Source organism: Saccostrea echinata, unplaced genomic scaffold, assembly GCF_033153115.1.
Source record: "Saccostrea echinata isolate AGI-Se365-2 ecotype Australia unplaced genomic scaffold, CSIRO_AGI_Sech_v1 ptg000016l, whole genome shotgun sequence".
NCBI classification, from domain to species: domain Eukaryota; kingdom Metazoa; phylum Mollusca; class Bivalvia; order Ostreida; family Ostreidae; genus Saccostrea; species Saccostrea echinata.
Window position 1 is genome coordinate 11,816,584 of NW_026889765.1, and position 19,845 is coordinate 11,836,428.

General features: G+C 34.6%; 1 protein-coding gene across 2 annotated transcripts in view; it reads right to left on the reverse strand.

Annotated features, from left to right (window-relative positions):
* Positions 1–19,845, reverse strand: part of LOC133188449 (deleted in lung and esophageal cancer protein 1-like) — a 50,732-nt gene that overhangs the window by 23,036 nt on the left and 7,851 nt on the right. For both annotated transcript variants that reach the window (XM_061323884.1, XM_061323885.1), the window contains exons 5-17: positions 16,082–16,296; positions 12,973–13,054; positions 12,741–12,828; positions 12,383–12,556; positions 12,108–12,241; positions 11,724–11,907; positions 11,062–11,224; positions 10,788–10,968; positions 9,176–9,353; positions 7,211–7,350; positions 4,246–4,339; positions 3,360–3,490; positions 1,980–2,138 (exon numbers count right to left, since the gene is read on the reverse strand). In XM_061323884.1, the coding sequence (XP_061179868.1) occupies positions 1,980–2,138; positions 3,360–3,490; positions 4,246–4,339; positions 7,211–7,350; positions 9,176–9,353; positions 10,788–10,968; positions 11,062–11,224; positions 11,724–11,907; positions 12,108–12,241; positions 12,383–12,556; positions 12,741–12,828; positions 12,973–13,054; positions 16,082–16,296 (1,923 nt within the window). The remainder of the gene's footprint in view (positions 1–1,979; positions 2,139–3,359; positions 3,491–4,245; positions 4,340–7,210; positions 7,351–9,175; positions 9,354–10,787; positions 10,969–11,061; positions 11,225–11,723; positions 11,908–12,107; positions 12,242–12,382; positions 12,557–12,740; positions 12,829–12,972; positions 13,055–16,081; positions 16,297–19,845) is intronic.

Sequence of the window (19,845 nt, forward strand, 5' to 3'; positions counted from 1 at the left end):
GTGCCAAGTTATATTGAAATCAAACGAAAACTGTAGGAGGAGTAGCTTTTTGAAAGTATTTCACAGAAATTTCTATTTTTAGTAACCATGACAACACCATTCATAGAAATCAAAAAACAAAATACATATTATGTATCTAAGTGTATTCTAATTGTGTGCCAAATTAGATTGAAATCAGACCAAAACTGTAGGAGGAGTAGCGTTTTAAAGGAATTTCACAGAAATTTCTATTTTTAGTAACCATGGCAACACCGTTCATCAAAATCAAAAAACCGATGCACTTAATTATGTATCTTAGTGTAGTCTACTTGTGTGCCAAGTTATATTGAAAACAGAAAAAAAACTGTAGGAGGAGTAGCGTTTCAAAGGAATTTCACAGAAATTTCTATTTTTAGTAACCATGGCAACACCGTTCATTGAAATCGAAAACCAATGCACTAAATTATGTATCTTAGTGTAGTCTACTTGTGTGCCAAGTTATACTGAAATCAGACCAAAACTGTAGGAGGAGTAGTGTTTTAAAGGAATTTCACAGAAATTTCTATTTTTAGTAACCATGGCAATACCGTTCATCAAAATCAAAAACCGATGCACTAAATTATGTATCTTAGTGTAGTCTACTTGTGTGCCAAGTTATATTGAAATCAGACCAAAACTGTAGGAGGAGTAGCATTTTGAATAATTGATTACAGACAGATGGACAGACAGACAGCTAGACAGACGGATGGACGATGGACACCTTACTATTGCATAAGCTCTTCTGGTCTCTGACCAGTATAGCTAAAAATAAACACCTAGATGTTAAAGAGTACAGTATAGAACTAGTGGTACTGTGAGTGAACTCACAAATGATATTAATCCCCAGGGGCACATATTCTGGCCATTAGCAATTTTTATGTCAATTATGAGCTTCTCATGTTCTTCCCTTACAAAGATATTGACTAGCTACTGTGAAATCTTTATTGTGGTGGCTCAGTATTTGTGGAATTTGTGGCTACTCTGCATCCATGAATTCACATCCTCAATGAAAAAATAATTTGGGTTTAAACATGTTTAAGAGTCATCTTTCTTTTTGTAGATGTGACTGAATGCAAGAAATTACATCCTCTAGAACCTGTAAAAGTTAGGCAATCCACAAAAATTGGCCCCTACAAATTTTAATGATTCCACAGTTCTCCCCAGATAAAAATTTTACTCTTCTAATCTCCTTTTTGCCAGTGACTTCACCTTGGGTCAAAGTCATAGCACATGTTCAGGTCATAAGCCATCTTTTCTTGTAATTGGTTTCCAATGTGCAATCCACAAAAATTGGCCCCTACAAATTTTAATGATTCCACAGTTTTCCCCAGATAAAAATTTTACTCTTCTAATCTCCTTTTTGCCAGTGACTTCACCTTGGGTCAAAGTCATAGCACATGTTCAGGTCATAAGCCATCTTTTCTTGTAATTGGTTTCCAATGTTTGTCCTTAATAAATATATGGCTCAGAAAGGAATTGTACTTTTTTTCAGTCAGTGATTATGAACTTGTCCAAATAACCTTAAGTCAAGAAAAGGACACACCCTCAGGTCATAAGAAATTTTTGTATTAAGTATGCCATTGGGTTTCTAATGAATTTTCTACCACTGACCTTGAACTTGTACTAAGGACATCGGGTTAAGGTCATGACACAGCCCTTAAGTCATAAATAATTTTATTTCTGCAATGTATGAACTTCCAGTATCTCTCCATTTCAAAGTTATGGACAGAGACAAGAATAATATACTTTTTCTGAGTAACCTTGACCTTACCAAAATAACCTAGACCTGGTCAAGGTTACATCACATCCTTAGATCATAAGTAATTTTCATGTCAAGTGTGGGTTTCCAATGTTTCTCCATTAAAAAAAATTATGGTTAGGACATAATTTCACCTCAACACACAATATAACCGTTGGGGATTACAGAACCATGAATTTTCCCACATCTGTTTAAAAGTTACCATTGAGTCCTCACTGCTGTAATTATCAGACACATCCTGTATACTCCATACTGTCACAACCTGTGCAAGGTTTGTCAGAGTGATCTCCCTTGTCACAAATTCTCCAAGTCGCACCAAACCAAAGTCAACATCAGGCTCCTCCACTGCAATCTCTGGACCCTGTCAACAAAAATGATCAGTTAAAGCACAAAAATAAAAGTCAACATCAGGCTCCTCCACTGGGATCTCTGGATCCTGTAAACAAAAACGATCAGTTAAAGCACCAAACCAAAGTCAACATCAGGCTCCTCCACTGCAATCTCTGGATCCTGTCAACAAAAACGATCAGTTAAAGCCCAAACCAAAGTCAACTTCAGGCTCCCCCACTGTGATCTCTGGATACGGTCAACAAAAACGATCAGTTAAAGCACAAAACCAACGTCAACTTTAGGCTCCTCCACTGCGATCTCTGGATACGGTCAACAAAAAAGAATCACATTTATCACCAAACCAAAGTCAACTTCAGGCTCCTCCACTGTAAGCTCTGGATACTGTCAACAAAAACGATCAATAAAAGATGAAAAATTCAAAGGAAAAATATCTCTTACATATAATGCACTTTAGAAAAGCAATTACAATGGATCTATTTTTGTTTCATATCTAATGCTTATAAAGAGTAGGTAGAATCTTTAAATATGAGCCGCTTTCAGGATAGAAAATGTATTGGCAGTAATCAATGTTCAAATTCAAACAGAAAAACAGTAAAATATAATTAAAAAGCTCAAGGGCAAGTGTTATAAAATGAATGAATTCATAAAATGAATTTTCTTTATCCAAGAATGCTTTATACCAAGTTTCATTGAAATTTGACAATTGTTTCTTAACAGGGAATTGAAAAGGGAAAAATGAACTGTGAGTGAGATATGCTGATGGTTGATAGAAAAACTTCACTCAGAAAAGCATGTTGTTTTACTCACTAATGCACAACATACATGTAAAATAAAGTTTTCAGCATGAAAGCAAACCCCCAGCTAAAGGGTACACAATCTGGACTTATTTTCTTTCTGTGTCCCTATTCCATGTAACTCAAACAGTGGAAACAAATGGATTACTTTAAATGGTCAACTTTTTACATTCAATAATACAAACTTGAAAAAAATAATTTAAACCATAAACTTTCACTGTAGCCAAAGTCTTACCAAAAATGTTACAAGCTGAAGATAATCAAATAAGATTATATATATCTATCTATTAATAATCAGTCTTTATTTGAATGATAAACAGATAAACTATACTGATTAAGATTGTGACATATTTGAACAATCATTTGAAATTACTCTACCAAGAGTCCAAGTTTTAACATGTATAAACACAAAGAGGTGATATAAAGCCAATACTGACCTTGAATTCTGCTTCCACATGGAGATGGAGGGGTTCGTCTAAATTCATAACATAGCAGTACATTGTTTGGTCCACTTTGCCTGGTTCTGAACCTGTGATGCTTAATTCCAGGTCCATTGCCATTCCTGGGTCTACAATAAATAGGATGCAAGCTTTTATTTTTATTATCTTTTATTCACAACAAAATAAATCTTCAATATTAAAATTGAATTAGAATAAACATTTAAAAAAAAAAATTATGAATAAGAAAGAAAGCAGCCAATTACAAAATAGACCAAAAACAGATCTGGTTTGAAAGATATGAATCAAATACAATAAAAATCAAAGATGAATAGTCTATGTCTTTACTCAGGTACTTCCAATGAGCTCAGTTTTATATACAAAGATATACATGTACTTTTCCTATGTATTCTTATGGAAAAATTTGATTGCCCATTGTGGCCTCATCCTATCCCCAGGTGTCATGATTTGAACAAATTTAATTAAATCTTCACTAAGTTTCAACTTTTCTGGCTCAGTGGTTCTTGACAAGAAGAATTTTAAATACCCCCACTATTTCTTACTATTTCTTAATTATCTCCCCTTGGAAAAGAGTGTAGCACTACATTCGAAAAAAAAAATTGCAAAAAATTGAATTCCCTTTATCTGAGGGTACTCTTTTCCAAGTTTGTTTGAAATTTGCCCAATCATTCTGGAGAAGATAAAATCGTAAAAATTCTATGGAGACAATGATAGACAACAGTCAAATTTTGATCAAAAAAGTTCAATTGAACTCTCAGCTCAGGTGAACCCATGTTATACACATAAACTTTGTTAATTTTTAATTTCATTCCTTAAATAAATCGGATGTTTTGTTAAATTATCTTATGTTGATAAGTGTTATTACCAAGTTCTCCAAATGGTGGCTCCACTTCAATAATGGTCTTCTCGTGGTGTGGTTGCCACTGAAATGTTATGGTGGACCTGCTGTGGTTAGCCATCTGCAAAAAACAGAAAGAACTGGAAACAAACCTGAATGCACTGATCAGAATTGTCATTGACAGGGAATAACTGAAGAAAGAGTGTATCAGAGTGATGCATGATAAACTAGTGTGAATTCCTTATCTTACACAAGTACATGTAACTAACATCACAAAATGCCTTGTAGATGTCAAATCATGACAACAGGAATTCACAAAAAGACTGTTGATTTAGACTTTATACATGTATTTCAACAATAAAGACATAAAAAGGGGTAATTTTATTTTGTGAGTAGTATTTTTTGTGAAATCATGTAAAAATGAAATCTTAGTGTATATTTAGTTTTCTGTTGTACATCTGTTTTGTTCAAGCTGCTTCTTTGTTTTTTTTTTTTTTTTGTCATGCCCCTGTATCGAAGATTCAGAGACATACAGTTTTTGTCCTGTCCATTCGTCTGCTGTCTGTTTGTCCGCAAAAGCTTAAACATTACTCATAACTTTTGATTGGTTGGAGCTATCATAATGGCTTTCATATTTCACATGTGTATTCCTTGTGACAAGACCTTTCTTTGGATACCAACAACTTTGACTCTTTTACCTTGACCTTGGAGTTTGACCTACTTTTGAAAAACTTTAACCTTGGCCATTACAATTGGTGCTAGGGCTTTCATACTTAATATGTATAATCCTTGTGACAAGACCTTCCTTTGGATACCAACAACTTTGACCCTTTGACCTTGACCTTGAAGTTTGACCTACTTTTGAAAAACTTTAACCTTGGCCATTACTTTAGAACAATTAGTGCTAGGACTTTCATACTTCACATGTATAATCCTTGTGACAAGACCTTCCTTTGGATACCAACAACTTTGACTCTTTTACCTTGACCTTGGAGTTTGACCTACTTTTGAAAAACTTTAACCTTGGCCATTACAATTGAACAATTGGCACTAGGGCTTTCATACTTAATATGTATAATCCTTGTGACAAGACCTTCCTTTGGATACCAAAAACTTTGACCCTTTGACCTTGACCTTGAAGTTTGACCTACTTTTGAAAAACTTTAACCTTGGCCATTACTTTAGAACAATTAGTGCTAGGGCTTTCATACTTCACACGTATAATCCTTGTGACAAGACCTTCCTTTGTATACCAACAACTTTGACCCTTTGACATTGACCTTGGAGTTTGACCTACTTTTGAAAAACTTTCACCTTGGCCAAACTTTTGAACAGTTGGTGCTAGGGCTTTCATATTTAACATGGCTATTCCTTGTGACAAGACCTTCCTTTGGATACCAACAATTGTAATCTACTGACCTTGACCTTGGAGTTTTACCTACTTTTGGAAAACTTTAACCTTGACCATAACTTTTGAACAGTTGGTGCTGGGGCATTTAATTGTCTATTCCTTGTGACAAGACCTTCATTTGGATACCAATAATTGTAGTCTATTGACCTTGACTTGGAGTTTGAACTACTTTTGAAAAAATTTAAACTTTGGGCATAACCATTAATTTTGACCATTTGACTTTGACCTTGATGATTGACTTACTTTTGAAAAAAAATTTAACTTTTTCCATATCTATTCAATGGTTGTTGCTTGAGCTTTCATATTCCTCAGGTATATTCCTCAAGACAACACCTTACTTTGGGTACCAACATATTTGATTTGCATTTTAGAAAGTGTTACCTTTGCTATAAGTTGCCATACAGGGACATCAGTGTTTCACAAACACATCTTGTTTTTTTTGTTTGTTTGTCTGCAGTTTTGGCTAAAATTGCAGTTTCTATAAAATGACTAGTACTAGTTTTTGTACAGTAGTATGTACAGTGGTACTTGCTGTGACTAGTTCTAGTACATGTATCTGTAACAGTGGTACTTATAGTGACTAGTCTCTTTATAGTGGCACTTACTGTGACTAGTTTCTGTACAGTGGTGCATATTGTGACTAGTTCTAGTTTCTATACAGAGGTACATACTTGCTGTGACTAGTTTCTGTACAGTGGTACTTACTGTGACTGGTTTCTGTACAGTGGTACTTGCTGTGACTAGTTTCTGTACAGTGGTACTTACTGTGACAATTTTCTGTACAGTGGTACTTACTGTGACTGGTTTCTGTATGCTTGTACTTATTGTGACTAGTTTCTGTACAGTGGTATACTTACTGTGACTTGTATCTGTATAATGGTACTTACTGTGACTAGTTTTTGTACAATGGTACTTGCTGTGACTTGTTTCTGTACAGTGGTACTTGCTGTGACTAGTTTTTGTACAGTGGTACTTGCTGTGACTTGTTTCTGTACAGTGGTACTTGCTGTGACTAGTTTTTGTACAGTGGTACTTGCTGTGACTTGTTTCTGTACAGTGGTACTTGCTGTGACTAGTTTTTGTACAGTGGTTCTTGCTGTGACTTGTTTCTGTACAGTGGTACTTGCTGTGACTGGTTTCTGTACAGTGGTACTTACTGTGACTGGTTTCTGTACAGTGGTACTTGCTGTGACTAGTTTTTGTACAGTGGTACTTACTGTGACAATTTTCTGTACAGTGGTACTTATTGTGACTGGTTTCTGTATGGTTGTACTTATTGTGACTAGTTTTTGTACAGTGGTACTTACTGTGACAATTTTCTGTACAGTGGTACTTGCTGTGACTGGTTTCTGTATGGTTGTACTTATTGTGACTAGTTTCTGTACAGAGGTATACTTACTGTGACTTGTACCTGTATAATGGTACTTACTGTGACTAGTTTTTGTACAATGGTACTTGCTGTGATTATTTTCTGTACAGGGGTATACTTACAATGACTTTTTTCTGCACAGGGGTACTTACTTTAACTGGTTTCTGTACAGTGGTACTTATTGTGACTAGTATCTGTACAATGGTACTTACTGTGACTAGTTTCTTTATAGTGGTGCCTACAAGGTTTTGGCCTGGAGCATACACAGCATAGGGATGAAGAACAACATTCAGAGGTACACTTTTACCTTTGACCTCTATCTCCAGAGCGGTCACATCTTTGAACTGCTTCACTATTGAGATATATATAAAAACGAAAAACGATGTGTAATTTTCCTTAACTTAACATCAACATTTACCATATATAGCTAAAGACTTATTAAGACCTATTTTTAAATATTAAATACTTCTCTGAATACTATGGAATAACAGTCAAACCTTGTTATATTGAACTCAAAGGGACCGAGAAAAACCTTTGAGATATCCAAGGATTTGAGATATCCAGGGTAAAATACTTAAAAAATAAGGGGTTGGGATTTCTTATCACTTCGACATATCCATAGTATTTGAGATATTGATTTTGAGATACTGAAATTTAAGTGTTTTATAATTTCTGAGGTTCAATGTTCATGGGCAACCAAAATTTTACAAGTTAGTGGGTACATAGTCTCATGAGTAACTAATATATATAGAATATTCAAACCAATACATTGATATAACTTATGTAGATCACTTTGTTTTGGTTTTGTTTTTTATGAGATAACAATTTGTATATATACAGCTGTGTAACTAAACAAGACAAAATTTTGACAACTGTGGTCATTGCTGTTTAGTCTCCAAATAAAAAGCTTACAATCTGAGCTTATCTGAATACCTCTTACTAGTGTTCACTAAATTACTTACAAGCTGAGCTTATCTGAACATCTCTTACTAGTGTTCACTATATTACTTACAATTTGAGCTTATCTGAACACCTCTTATTGGTGTACACTACATTACTTAACAATCTGAGCTTCTCTGAACATCTCTTGCTAGTGTTCACTAAATTACTTACAATCTGAGCTTATCTGAACACCTCTTACTAGTGTACACTATATTACTTATAATCTGAGCTTATCTGAACACCTCTTACTAGTGTACACTATATTACAATCTGAGCTTATCTGAACATCTCTTAATGGTGTACACTATATAACTTACAATCTGAGCTTATCTGAACACCTCTTAATACTAGTGTACACATTATATTACTATCAGTTATGAACATCTCTTACTTGTGTACACAATATATTACTTACAGCCTGAGCTCATGTACACCTCTTACTAGTAGTGTACACAGTATATAACTTACAGTCTGAGTTCACGAACAACTCTGTCTAGTGTCTTGAATAAATACCAGTAGTTTATAATCTGAGCTTATAAACACTTCTTACAAGTGTACACAATATATTTTATTTACAGTCTGAGTTTATGAACATCTCTTACTAGTGTACACAATATAGTACTAACAGTCTGAGTTCATGAACATCTCTTACTAGTGTACACAATATATTTTATGTACAGTCTGAGTTTATGAACACCTGTTACTGGTGTACACAATATACATTACTTACAGTCTGAGTTCATGAACATCTCTTACTAGTGTACACAATATATATATATTACTTATTACTTACAGTCTGAGTTCATGAACATCTCTGTCTAGACTAAGTTCATGAACATCTTTGTCTAGTGTCTTGAATAAATACTTTATAATCTGAGCTAATTAACATCTCTAACCAGTGTACACAATAGATTACTTACAGTCTGAGTTAATGAACACCTTTTACAATAAGTGCACACAATATAGTACTTACAGTCTGCGTTCATGAACACCTTTTACTATAAGTGTACACAATACAGTACTTACAGTCTGAGCTAATGAACATCTCTAACCAGTGTACACAATAGATTACTTACAGTCTGAGTTCATGAACACCTTTTACTATAAGTGTACACAATATAGTACTTACAGTCTGAGTTCATGAACACCTTTTACTATAAGTGTACACAATATAGTACTTACAGTCTGAGTTCATGAACACCTTTTACTATAAGTGTACACAATATTGTACTTACAGTCTGAGTTCATGAACATCTCTGACATAGTCTCCTCATCCTCCTCAGTTTCCTCTCCACTTGAACTGTTCTGTTCCTGAGACTGCTTCTGACTCTTGGCAGACTGTGCTGAACCATTTCCATTGTATGGTGGCACTTGTTGCAATAGAAGATGAAGCACACTGTGGAATATATCTACCTGTAAAACAAAACCAAAACTACAATCAGTTGAAGAAATATATGATCATATACAATTTTGGACTCTTTATGTGGTGAATATGGTTGTTTTCACCAGAAAATATTGACCAAGGTGAAGGTTCTTCTGTAGTAGAAAAATAAAAAATGTCCAGATTATATGTTTATAACTTCTATGTTTCCCTTTCGTTGTATTCAAAATGTTTGGAAAATGATTCTTTCTCTGCGTATAAACATTTTTTACCTTTCGACCTTGACCTTTGAGTTTGAACCACTTTGAAAAACTTTAATCTTGGCTGTATATCTTTTGAATGGTGGGTGCTAGGACTTTCATGACTTGTCTATTCCTTGTGACAAGACCTTACCTTGGGTACTAACATTTTTTACCTTGGAGTTTTTTTTACCTTGGAGTTTGAACTACATTATTTTGAAAACACTAACCTTGCCTACATCTTTTGAATGATTACTGCTAGGGCTTCCTTGTCAAAAAACCTTTCCTTTGATACTGTTATATTTTGTCCTCATGACACTGACCTTGGCGTAAATTGGCCTACTTTTTGAAAAACTTTAACCTTGGCCATATTTTCTGAATGGTACTAGGACTATTATATTTCAAATGTATATTCCTTGTGACAAGACCTTTCCTTGGGAATCACCCTTTAACTTTTCCGCCTGACCTTAGTTCAAGTGATCCCTTTATTCAATTGGTGGTTTCATTTAATGACCTTTCCATGCAGGTTAAGTCAATACATTCAATGGAAAAATAATGACAGATAATATCTGTTCAAGTTAGGTGGACAATAGCCTTGGCTTTTTATGCTTCGATAAAGTGATCCAATAAACTGTAGATGTCTATATATAATCTTTGTCCAACTGTATAATTTATTTATGTTAGGGATGGCAATCTAATACAGAAATCCTTAATCAATTGCAAGGTATGTTCAAACCAATTATCCCATTAATTGCATCAAAATATGCATTCACAATTTCTGGACACTTTTTTCAAGTAAGATCTATTCAATTATACAAGAAAACTAAAAATATGTGAAAATGCTTACTTTACAACAATCAGAGATTTTAAACTTGAATATGGAATGTAATTAAATTTACACATATTTAATTATTTCCACTACCAGATGACAAATTTTCTAACCAATTACATTTGTTCCAACCAAAAAAACGGGTAGCTGATTACAAATTGCCATCCCTAATTAATATAACTGTTTCATTATTTGAATGAGAATTTGCAACATACAATTTTGTACAGACATTAATTATCTTGACCTGTTAACCTTGACCTACTAAATATGAAGTTTTTTGATAAAAAAAAAAAATGTTCACAAACAGATGGACAGGCAGACATGGTGATAATAAAGCACTGTCATTTTGGTGCAAATATGTCTGGTGGAGTGATGGTATAGACAGACTTAAGACTAACCACTGGAGGGGCAAAAGTGATCTTGAATTCCATGTCCTTTGCTGGTGGGAGCATGCCACTGGGAGGGTGGACACTGAAGACTGAATCCACATCTGGCACTCGGTCAGGTTTCTTATCCAGTTCATCTGTGTCAGTCATGTCTGGTTTGTAAATCATCCACTGAAATGGCAGCTCCACATCCCTGTCAAAAAACAGGGAAAAGTTGAGTATAAATCAAGCAAGAAATTTAATTTGTTTCAAATAGATGTCAATATTTGTTAAACACACAACTTACGTTTTATTTTTAACAACAATACTCCTGTCCGTGTAGGTAAAAGGATTCAGCTCATCAAATCTGATCAGATTCTCAGCAGACACATCAGATAGTTCACCAGGCAATACAGCCGACAGTCCACGCTCTACAGATAACAGCTCAACTTCTGCCTTCTGGGCTTCACCTAAAATATAGAAAAAAAAATCTTAATGTGTATTTACCATTTATAAATGGATGCTTGTTGAAGAACAATTATATCTTATTTATTTTTTTCTAGCTGCAAATGCATCTGTTACAAAAATGTAAAAATAAATAGATATAATTTTTTCATGAGGCAATAAATATGTAAAAAAGAATTCATTGTCATTCATTTACCAGAATATCTTTCTTTCAATGAATCATGATAAAGCTTTGTGTTTATGGAGTTGTGTATTACCATAAAACAGCTATTATTAGTGACAATTAATTTGTCAGTTTGAAATACTGTCAAGACTTTTAATTTTTGTTACAGTGGAAACATTCACATGGATAGCCAATTTAAAAAATGGTTTGCTGCATAAAATATTCACAACTAAAAATAAAGGTTGCAAAACTCATGGACATTTCTCATACGTGAATAAAAGTTAGTTTACAGCATCTGATTGGCTTCTTTTTTAAATAAATGAGGACTGTCTGTTGTCTACCTTTAAGTGTGAAGTGCTTCACATGGCAGTTGTCACAGACAATAGTTATCTCCTGACTATAACTGCGGACAGAATGAGGAGCAAACACAACCTCCAGCATCCCAGTGTCACCCTTCATCAGCTCCAGCATGGAGGGGCGAACATCAAAAGGGGGGATCTTTACATTGCCATTGGTGACCACACTCTGACACAAGAAAAGAAAACCCTCCTCACTTGGTAACAATTTTATTGCAATATGCATACACAGTTCAAATAATAGCCTAGGTAAATATATCATATGTAAATTATGAAGAAAGAAACACCATACAGTCAAAGGAGAACACTGTATTATATATATGTACTATTAGTTGACCATAACCTGCACCATTATAACTGTGGACTTACCTTGAAGTTGGTTGCTGGCCAGGAAGAGCGGGGTATAACACAGAAGCGTCCACTTCCTCCCTCATTCTTCACAATGAACTGACCAATGTGGACACCTCCCACCAAACAGTGCCCAACATCCAGAACCTTTGGTACTATCAGTAGACAAAGAAAAGTTAATGAATAATATAGTTAAAAAAAAACACCATAATAATGATCATAAGTTACTCATACATATTGTGGATCATTTTTCTGTTCTGCAGAATAAAAAGTTTGATCTAGATCTGTATAATTACATGATATGAGAGGAGGCTGACGTCGACCCTGCAGGGGGACAATAATGGGTTCAGAGGACTGAGTCTGGATCCTTATCTCATCATCATAGTCAATCAAGGAGTCAGGTGCAAACCTGATACCATAGTGACAGCTCATCCCTGGGGCCACTAACCCATGCTCCCCCGGAAACTGACCTGTAAATTCAGATAGAAACTGAACCTTAAAACAACTCTAACAAGGGGAACTGAACTTTTCAAAGTAGCAAATTACAATTACAATGATAAGTTCAAATCTATATAAGATTATATCTCTGAATTTTCTTGATTTTTTCTTTTAATTAGAGATAGAGACTTGTGGAATTATTCATGATTAACACACCAAGTCCAATATTAAAGTAGGGTGAAGATGGAGGCAAAGCACGACACTGACGCAGACAAGCTGACACATTTTTCAACTCCAGGGTGATCTGAAAGAAAGGGTTACAACTCTTAAAAGTAGTTAATTACACTATTAGAGTCATCAAATTTTGAAATATAAAGGCACAATACTAAAAAGTTACCGATACAAAATTATGTGGAATTGTTTAAAAATTTGGAACTGAGTGTCCTACCTCATAAACCTGGCCCACTTTGTAATCTGTGAACCTGACAATGGGTGGAGAGACAAGAAACACAACTGAAGGCTCAGGTACCCTGTAAAAGAAACATTATAACACCGATATAATACACTCAAGTATAGCATCCTCAGATATTAGCAAATTATTGAAAACTTCAGATTAAAAAAAAAATCCTTTGATAATCTTCCCTGCCAACTACATGTATTCTCCTTATAAAACTTGATTAAATATTTTAATGTTGCCACTGAAGAGAGATAATCTCTATTTGATTTCATTTTTATCTATTGGATAATTAGTAAAATTTCTACACAAATTAGCTTACAAGGAACCATATGTTTCCTTATCATGACAGCATTATAAACAATTTATAAATAATAATAGAGTGAATAAATAATAATTTTAAGATTATTACGATTCAATGAAAGTAAATCAAAGAAACTGTATCTACTAACAAGAGGCCCAAGGGCCTTAACGGTCACCTGAGTATAACACAACAATTTAGAAGTTAAATACACTGATAGATGAAGCATTGTTGCCCTAAAGCAAGAGAAGTAGGAAGATCAGGATCAACAAAATAATTAGTCTAGTATTCAGTATCAAGTCATAAATTATGTTCTAATCTGTCCCCCACTTAACACTATCACCATGCAGACTATAAACAAACTATTAGTGCTTCTGTACTATTTTTAAACCCATATTAAGACCTCTAGCATTGACCTCTCTTATGGTCTTTGAAGAACTTTTAATAAGATAAGTTATTTTTGTCTCATTTTTATTTATCTATTACTTACAGGTCTACCTGATTATTAAAACTAAGAAAGTACTTTTTTAATTATACGATAAACATTCTTGCATAATTATCTTATTCTATAATTAACCTTTCAAATACATTATTTACAGTGATTAATTATCAAAGGTGAATGGAAAAGGGGAATAACTTCTCTCAGTAGAATACAAGTTAATAGAGCCCTGCCGAGGACCAGAATGCTTAGACGAATGATCCAGATGTTAAAAAATCTGGTAGAAATATGCTTACTCATATCATTTAAACTTTTACTCAGTTTGCTTCCGATATGCCCAGAAGCAGAGAAGAATTTCACAGGTACAATGCATTTTCACTACAGATTCAACAAAGCCTTACCCTAACACCAGAACCCAAGACCAAAGGTCAAGAAATTTACAAATTTGAAAGAGTTACCCTCATCATCATAACTATGGACTTCAAAGAATTAATTAACACTTTTCCACTATATTATCACCCCCCCCCCCCCCCTCGTTATGCCAGAACCCCTGACCCTAGGACCACAAGATTTAAAAATTCTGTTCGAAGCTCCCATTTTCATCATAGCTAAGCAATTTATTTATCAGCTCAACACTTAGGAGCAGACAGGATTAGTTAATGATTAATTAATAGAATTAATGCTTTTTCACTATATAATCAATAGAGCCCCCCCCCCCCCCTCCTCAAGAATCCCAAAAACTGAGGCCATATATTTAAAAATTTTGAAAGAGGCATCCTTGTCTATCATAATCATGCACTTAGTTTGTTTAAATAATCTCCAGTAGCAGAGAAGAAGATTTTCAAAGAATCAATGCATTTTCACTATATAATCAATAGAGCCCCGCCCTAACACCAGAACCCCTGACCCTGGGCCCATGAAATACACAATTTTTGAAAAGGCATCCTTATGCATCATAACCATGCACTTAGTTTGTTTAAATAGTCTCCAGTAGCAGAGAAGAAGATTTTCAAAGAATCAATGCATTTTCACTATATAATCAATAGAGCCCCGCCCTAACACCAGAACCCCTGACCCTCGGGCCATGAAATTCACAATTTTGGAAAAGGCATCCTTATGCATCATAACCATGCACTTAGTTTGTTTAAATAATACCCAGGAGCAGAGAAGAAGATTTTCAAAGAATTAAAGCATTTTCACTATATAATCAATAGAGCCCCGCCCTAACACCAGAACCCCAGACCCTGGGGCCATGAAATTCACAATTTTGGAAAAGGCACTTTTGCTCATCATAACTATGTACTTAGTTACTTTATTTAAAACCCAGGAGCAGAGAAGAAGATTTTCAAAGAATTAATGCTTTTTCACTATATAATATATACAGCCCCGCCCTAACACCAGAACCCCTGACCCTCGGGCCATGAAATTCACAATTTTGGAAGAGGCACTCTTGCTCATCATAACTATGTACTTAGTTCCTTTATTTTATACCCAGGAGCAGAGAATAAGATTTTCAAAGAATTAATGCATTTTCACTATATAATCAATAGAGCCCCGCCCTAACACCAGAACCCCTGACCCTTGGGCCATGAATTTCACAATTTTGGAAGAGGCACTCTTGCTCATCATAACTATGTACTTAGTAACTTTATTTAATACCCAGGAGCAGAGAAGAAGATTTTCAAAGAAATAATGCACTTTCACTATATGATCTATATAGCCCCACCCTGGGGCCAGAACCCCTGACCCTGGGGCCATGAATTTCACAATTTTGGTAGAGTGTTCAATGCTTATTACAATGATGCCAACAGTTTGACTGCTTGATGTTCAGGAGTAAAGAAGAAGATTTTTAAAGATTGCATTATTTTTAGTGGTTTTAGCCCCACCCCTCAGGCCCCGGGGGGGCAGGGACCACGAAATTCATAATTTTTGTTCCCCTTCACCCATAGATGCTATATACCAAATTTGGTTGAAATTGGTTGAGCGGTTCTAGAGAAGAAGTTAAAAATGTTCAAAAGTTAACGCATGACGGACGACGCACGACGACGGACAAAAACAGATAGCAATAGGTCACCTGAGTGACTCAGGTGACCTAAAAATTGTATTTGTACAAATATTGTACAGATATTTGTACTTGTAAAAAAAAAAAGTATACTTAGGCAATTACATTTACATTAATCGTCATTTTGTATGTCAATTAACTACTGTAATCATCTGAAGAAACAAATGAGAAAAAAGAAAAAAGAAAATTTTCCTAAGCATGCATGCTACAAGTTTAACTTCTCGGTTGCCATATTACACTTAAGATATTGATACACTTAGGACAATGAAGCAACATAAAAATCATCAAACAATTAACATACACACTGCAGGTCTCTCTCCGCTGAATACCAATTTCTTTTGGTTTTGGTTTGTTGTCCTTAATTAGAGTTCTGCCACCAGGGGGAGCTGATGGGGGAACATGCCGTGGATTACGTTGGAAGTTTATCTTGGCTTGTAAGTTCGCCAGGTCATTTCTGTCCATTTCTCTTTTTTCCTCACTCAAATGCAGCTTCCATGCAGCCACAGGTTTGTTCAGCTTTTAAAATATACACATGCCATACAAAATACAAAAAAACTCTAAAACTACATGGACAGGTAATAGCATGTAGCCATTATTACATCTTTATAATTCAGTTCTCATTTAGAGACCAGTAAAAAAAGATGCATTTATTAAAAGTAGAGAGCTGCTGTTATAATGGGAATAATAAAGCCCACAGGGCAATTAAAGAAAGGCCATTTTTTACATGTAACTTTAGCTTAAAATAAACTTCTTGCAAATATATATTTAACTACAAATCACATCAATCTTTATTTTAAGCATGACCTCCTGATGCTCCTCCAATACAATTTTTAGTCTTATCTTTTATAATTTGAAGTTCTGAATCACACCCTTGACCTAATTTACATGACCTTTTTCCTGGGCCATGACATATCCTATGAAGATCAACCCTCAAGCCAAGTTTGTAAGTTGCTCCATTACAAAATAATGGTATGGACAGGAATTTCACACTTCAAACACATTGACCCTAATCTTATCCCAATGACCATGGGTCAGAGTTGAAACCTTCTGATCTCGTAACTAATGTTTCTTCACTTCAAAGTCATGGCCAAGGCAAGAATCCTTAAATGCTACAGGGTCAAGACCCACCTCTGTTCACAATTAAGCTACCACTGTATATCCTGTAGTTTTCTTTAAAACAAATCTCAGTCTCAGAGTTATGATTTCAAGACAAGATTATTCTTCTTATTCCTGTTAGATATTACAAATGGTTGATGAAACCTCCAAAAAGCCATAACTGCATGTTTTTCAAATTTTGCAAAATCAATCTGAAAATACTAGTACCAGGTGCATTTGTTTAATTGGTATACATAATATACAGTTGAACTTCGGTATCTCGAATACCATGGATATGTTGAAGTGATTTGGAAGTCCCAACTACTTATTCTTTGAGTAAATTTACCCTCAATATCTTGAACCCTGGGATATCTCGAAATTTTTTCTTGATCCCATCGAGTTCGAGATAAAGAGGTTTCACTGTATATATATATAATTCAGGCAAATAGAAACTATTGAATAGTTTCAGGGAAAATCTTTGGAAAAAAAATTTCTAGGGACAGATAGACAGCTAGAAAGACTGACATGGTGATGTCAGTACACATTGTACCTCCCTCACACATCTGCAAAGAGTATAATCATAGGACAAACTCTCAGTAAAGCTGAGCTACTTCTTAGCTATACAATGTGCACTTCTGACCAGCTCCTTAACAATACAGTGAGACAGGGTACATTATTGTATCTAGAAATGTTGTCCCAAGTCAAAGTGAACTGCTTATTTTAGCAGTTTATAAACAGTTATTAGGCAGTCTGGAGGTTTTTGGGCAGTTTTTATGCAGTTTCTAACTGTCTTAGTCTTAGCATTCCTTAAAACTGCTAACAGACTGGTTAAGAAACTGCTAAGAATTTGTGTTAGCAGTTCAGTATTGAACAAACTTAAGCAGTCAAACAAGCAGTTTCTCAAAACTGCTAAAAGTCCAACTAATTCATTTCAACTTCTCACATGAGGAAATACAATACTTTGTCACTCTTGGTGGTCCTTGCTTTCACTAGCCTTCATTACAATTGCCCATGTGTTACTGTTAATGCATCACAAATAATTGGGGGCCAGGCAGGAATTTCTTATACAGAAAATAAAATTAGAAAAAAAACAAAGATATATTTAAAATCTTACTAGAAATGATACATTAGTTTATAATAAATTGAGGCTACATATTAAAAAAGGCATGCACACATGAGCTTCTAATCTTTATCCCATCAACTTGCAAATGCAGTCCTCTTGTTATAGTCCCTGAAACATTCTACTTTCCCAATTGAATGGTGAATGAACGATGAGCGAATGCAGAGCGAACGGTGAGTGAACGGTGTGTGAATGGTAAACAGAACTGGGTGAACGCTAAGTGAACGGTGAGCGAACACAGAGCACGAACGGAGCGCAAACACAAGCGCAAAGTGAACACAATGTGAACGCAAGATAAACGCAATGTGAACGCAAGATAAACGCAAGGTGAGCAATTTTTTTCAATGCCTCAGGTGTTTCCTTCATACTGTACATATTCTATAATCAGATTAGAAATAAAATAAATTGAAAAAAATAAGAAATAAAGGCTGAACGATTAGTGAACGGTGAACGAACAGTGAGCGAACGGTGAACACACAGTCAGCGAATGGTGAACGCTTTGTGAATGGTGAACGCGAACGATATGTGAACGGTGAACGCAAACTGTAAACGGAGAGCGAACGGTGAACGCACGCTGAACGCATGGTGAACGAACAGTGAACAAACGGAAAAATGGGAAAGTAGAACGTTTCAGGGACTGTACATTAACAACCAGCTGTGTCCTCCACGGTTGCTTGAAACTAGGGTTGTATCCAATGAGGTGAGCCAGTCAAGATTTGTGCGCTCTTTCCAGACCAGTTCAAAATTTCAGTACAAATTAATGTTTGTGAGGGTATGAAATTATATAGATTTAACAGTAAAGAAGTGAAATAATTGCTTTGGGAAATACATATCTGTCATCACCATATTGGATTGGATGTGAACATTAATTAGTTACAAATGTATCTGAACTCCATGAGATAGGAAATATTAAAGATCAATTTAATATGACCATGCAGCAACAATGAAAAAGGGTGCAAGGAAAATTTTTAAAGATTTGCTTGCACTAAAGTATTTTGAGAAAAGGGTAAGTGGGCTTGTGATATAATATATTATATCCCCTCTCTCATTTCAGATTACTAATTATAAAACAGATAATCTGTTTGTATTTTAATTATTAGTACTTAATTTAAATATAAACATGGTAAATGCAGTATGTTATCAGTAATTACAGTATACATATGTACATGAATTAATTTACATCATTAGATAAATAAATAAAATAAAATTTAATGTTAATTATAATTCTGAATATAGGATCAAACATTCCTCAATATATTGCAAACTCTCTTCAACAAGACGAACAGATTCTTTTAAAGAACTATATAGTCAGTTATATTAGGTCAAATTGTAAAGCTAAATGCAGTAATTTATAATTCTTTCAAGATAAGTGCTTATATTGATATATATGATCTTTTTATTGACTGGCATTTCATAAGCTTGCAACTGAACCATGAAAACTATTATAATTAAATATAAATTCAAAATTTTTGCAGATAAAAGTTAATTGCTGATTTGGGATCTGCAGATTAGCCCCCTATATTGACCAAGCTCTAAAGTTGGCACTCGTTTATAAGAAATGCAAGAAAATTAACTTGATGAAAGGACTTATTTACAATTTATACCTGTATGATAATTGTATGTCATAATTGAGTGGAAAATGAAATCCTTGAAAAATGATGTTTATTCATCTGCACAATGTTTAATACTGAGCTAAATTCCCATCTGTAATGTTATTTTTATGAATAAATCACCCTGGAAGCATAAATTTTATGCATTTTCATATTCATATATGGGTGGAGTTATCTCCTTATAAGTTGACAAGAAAACTGCATATAGCAGTTTCTTACCAGTTTTTAAGCAGTTTATAT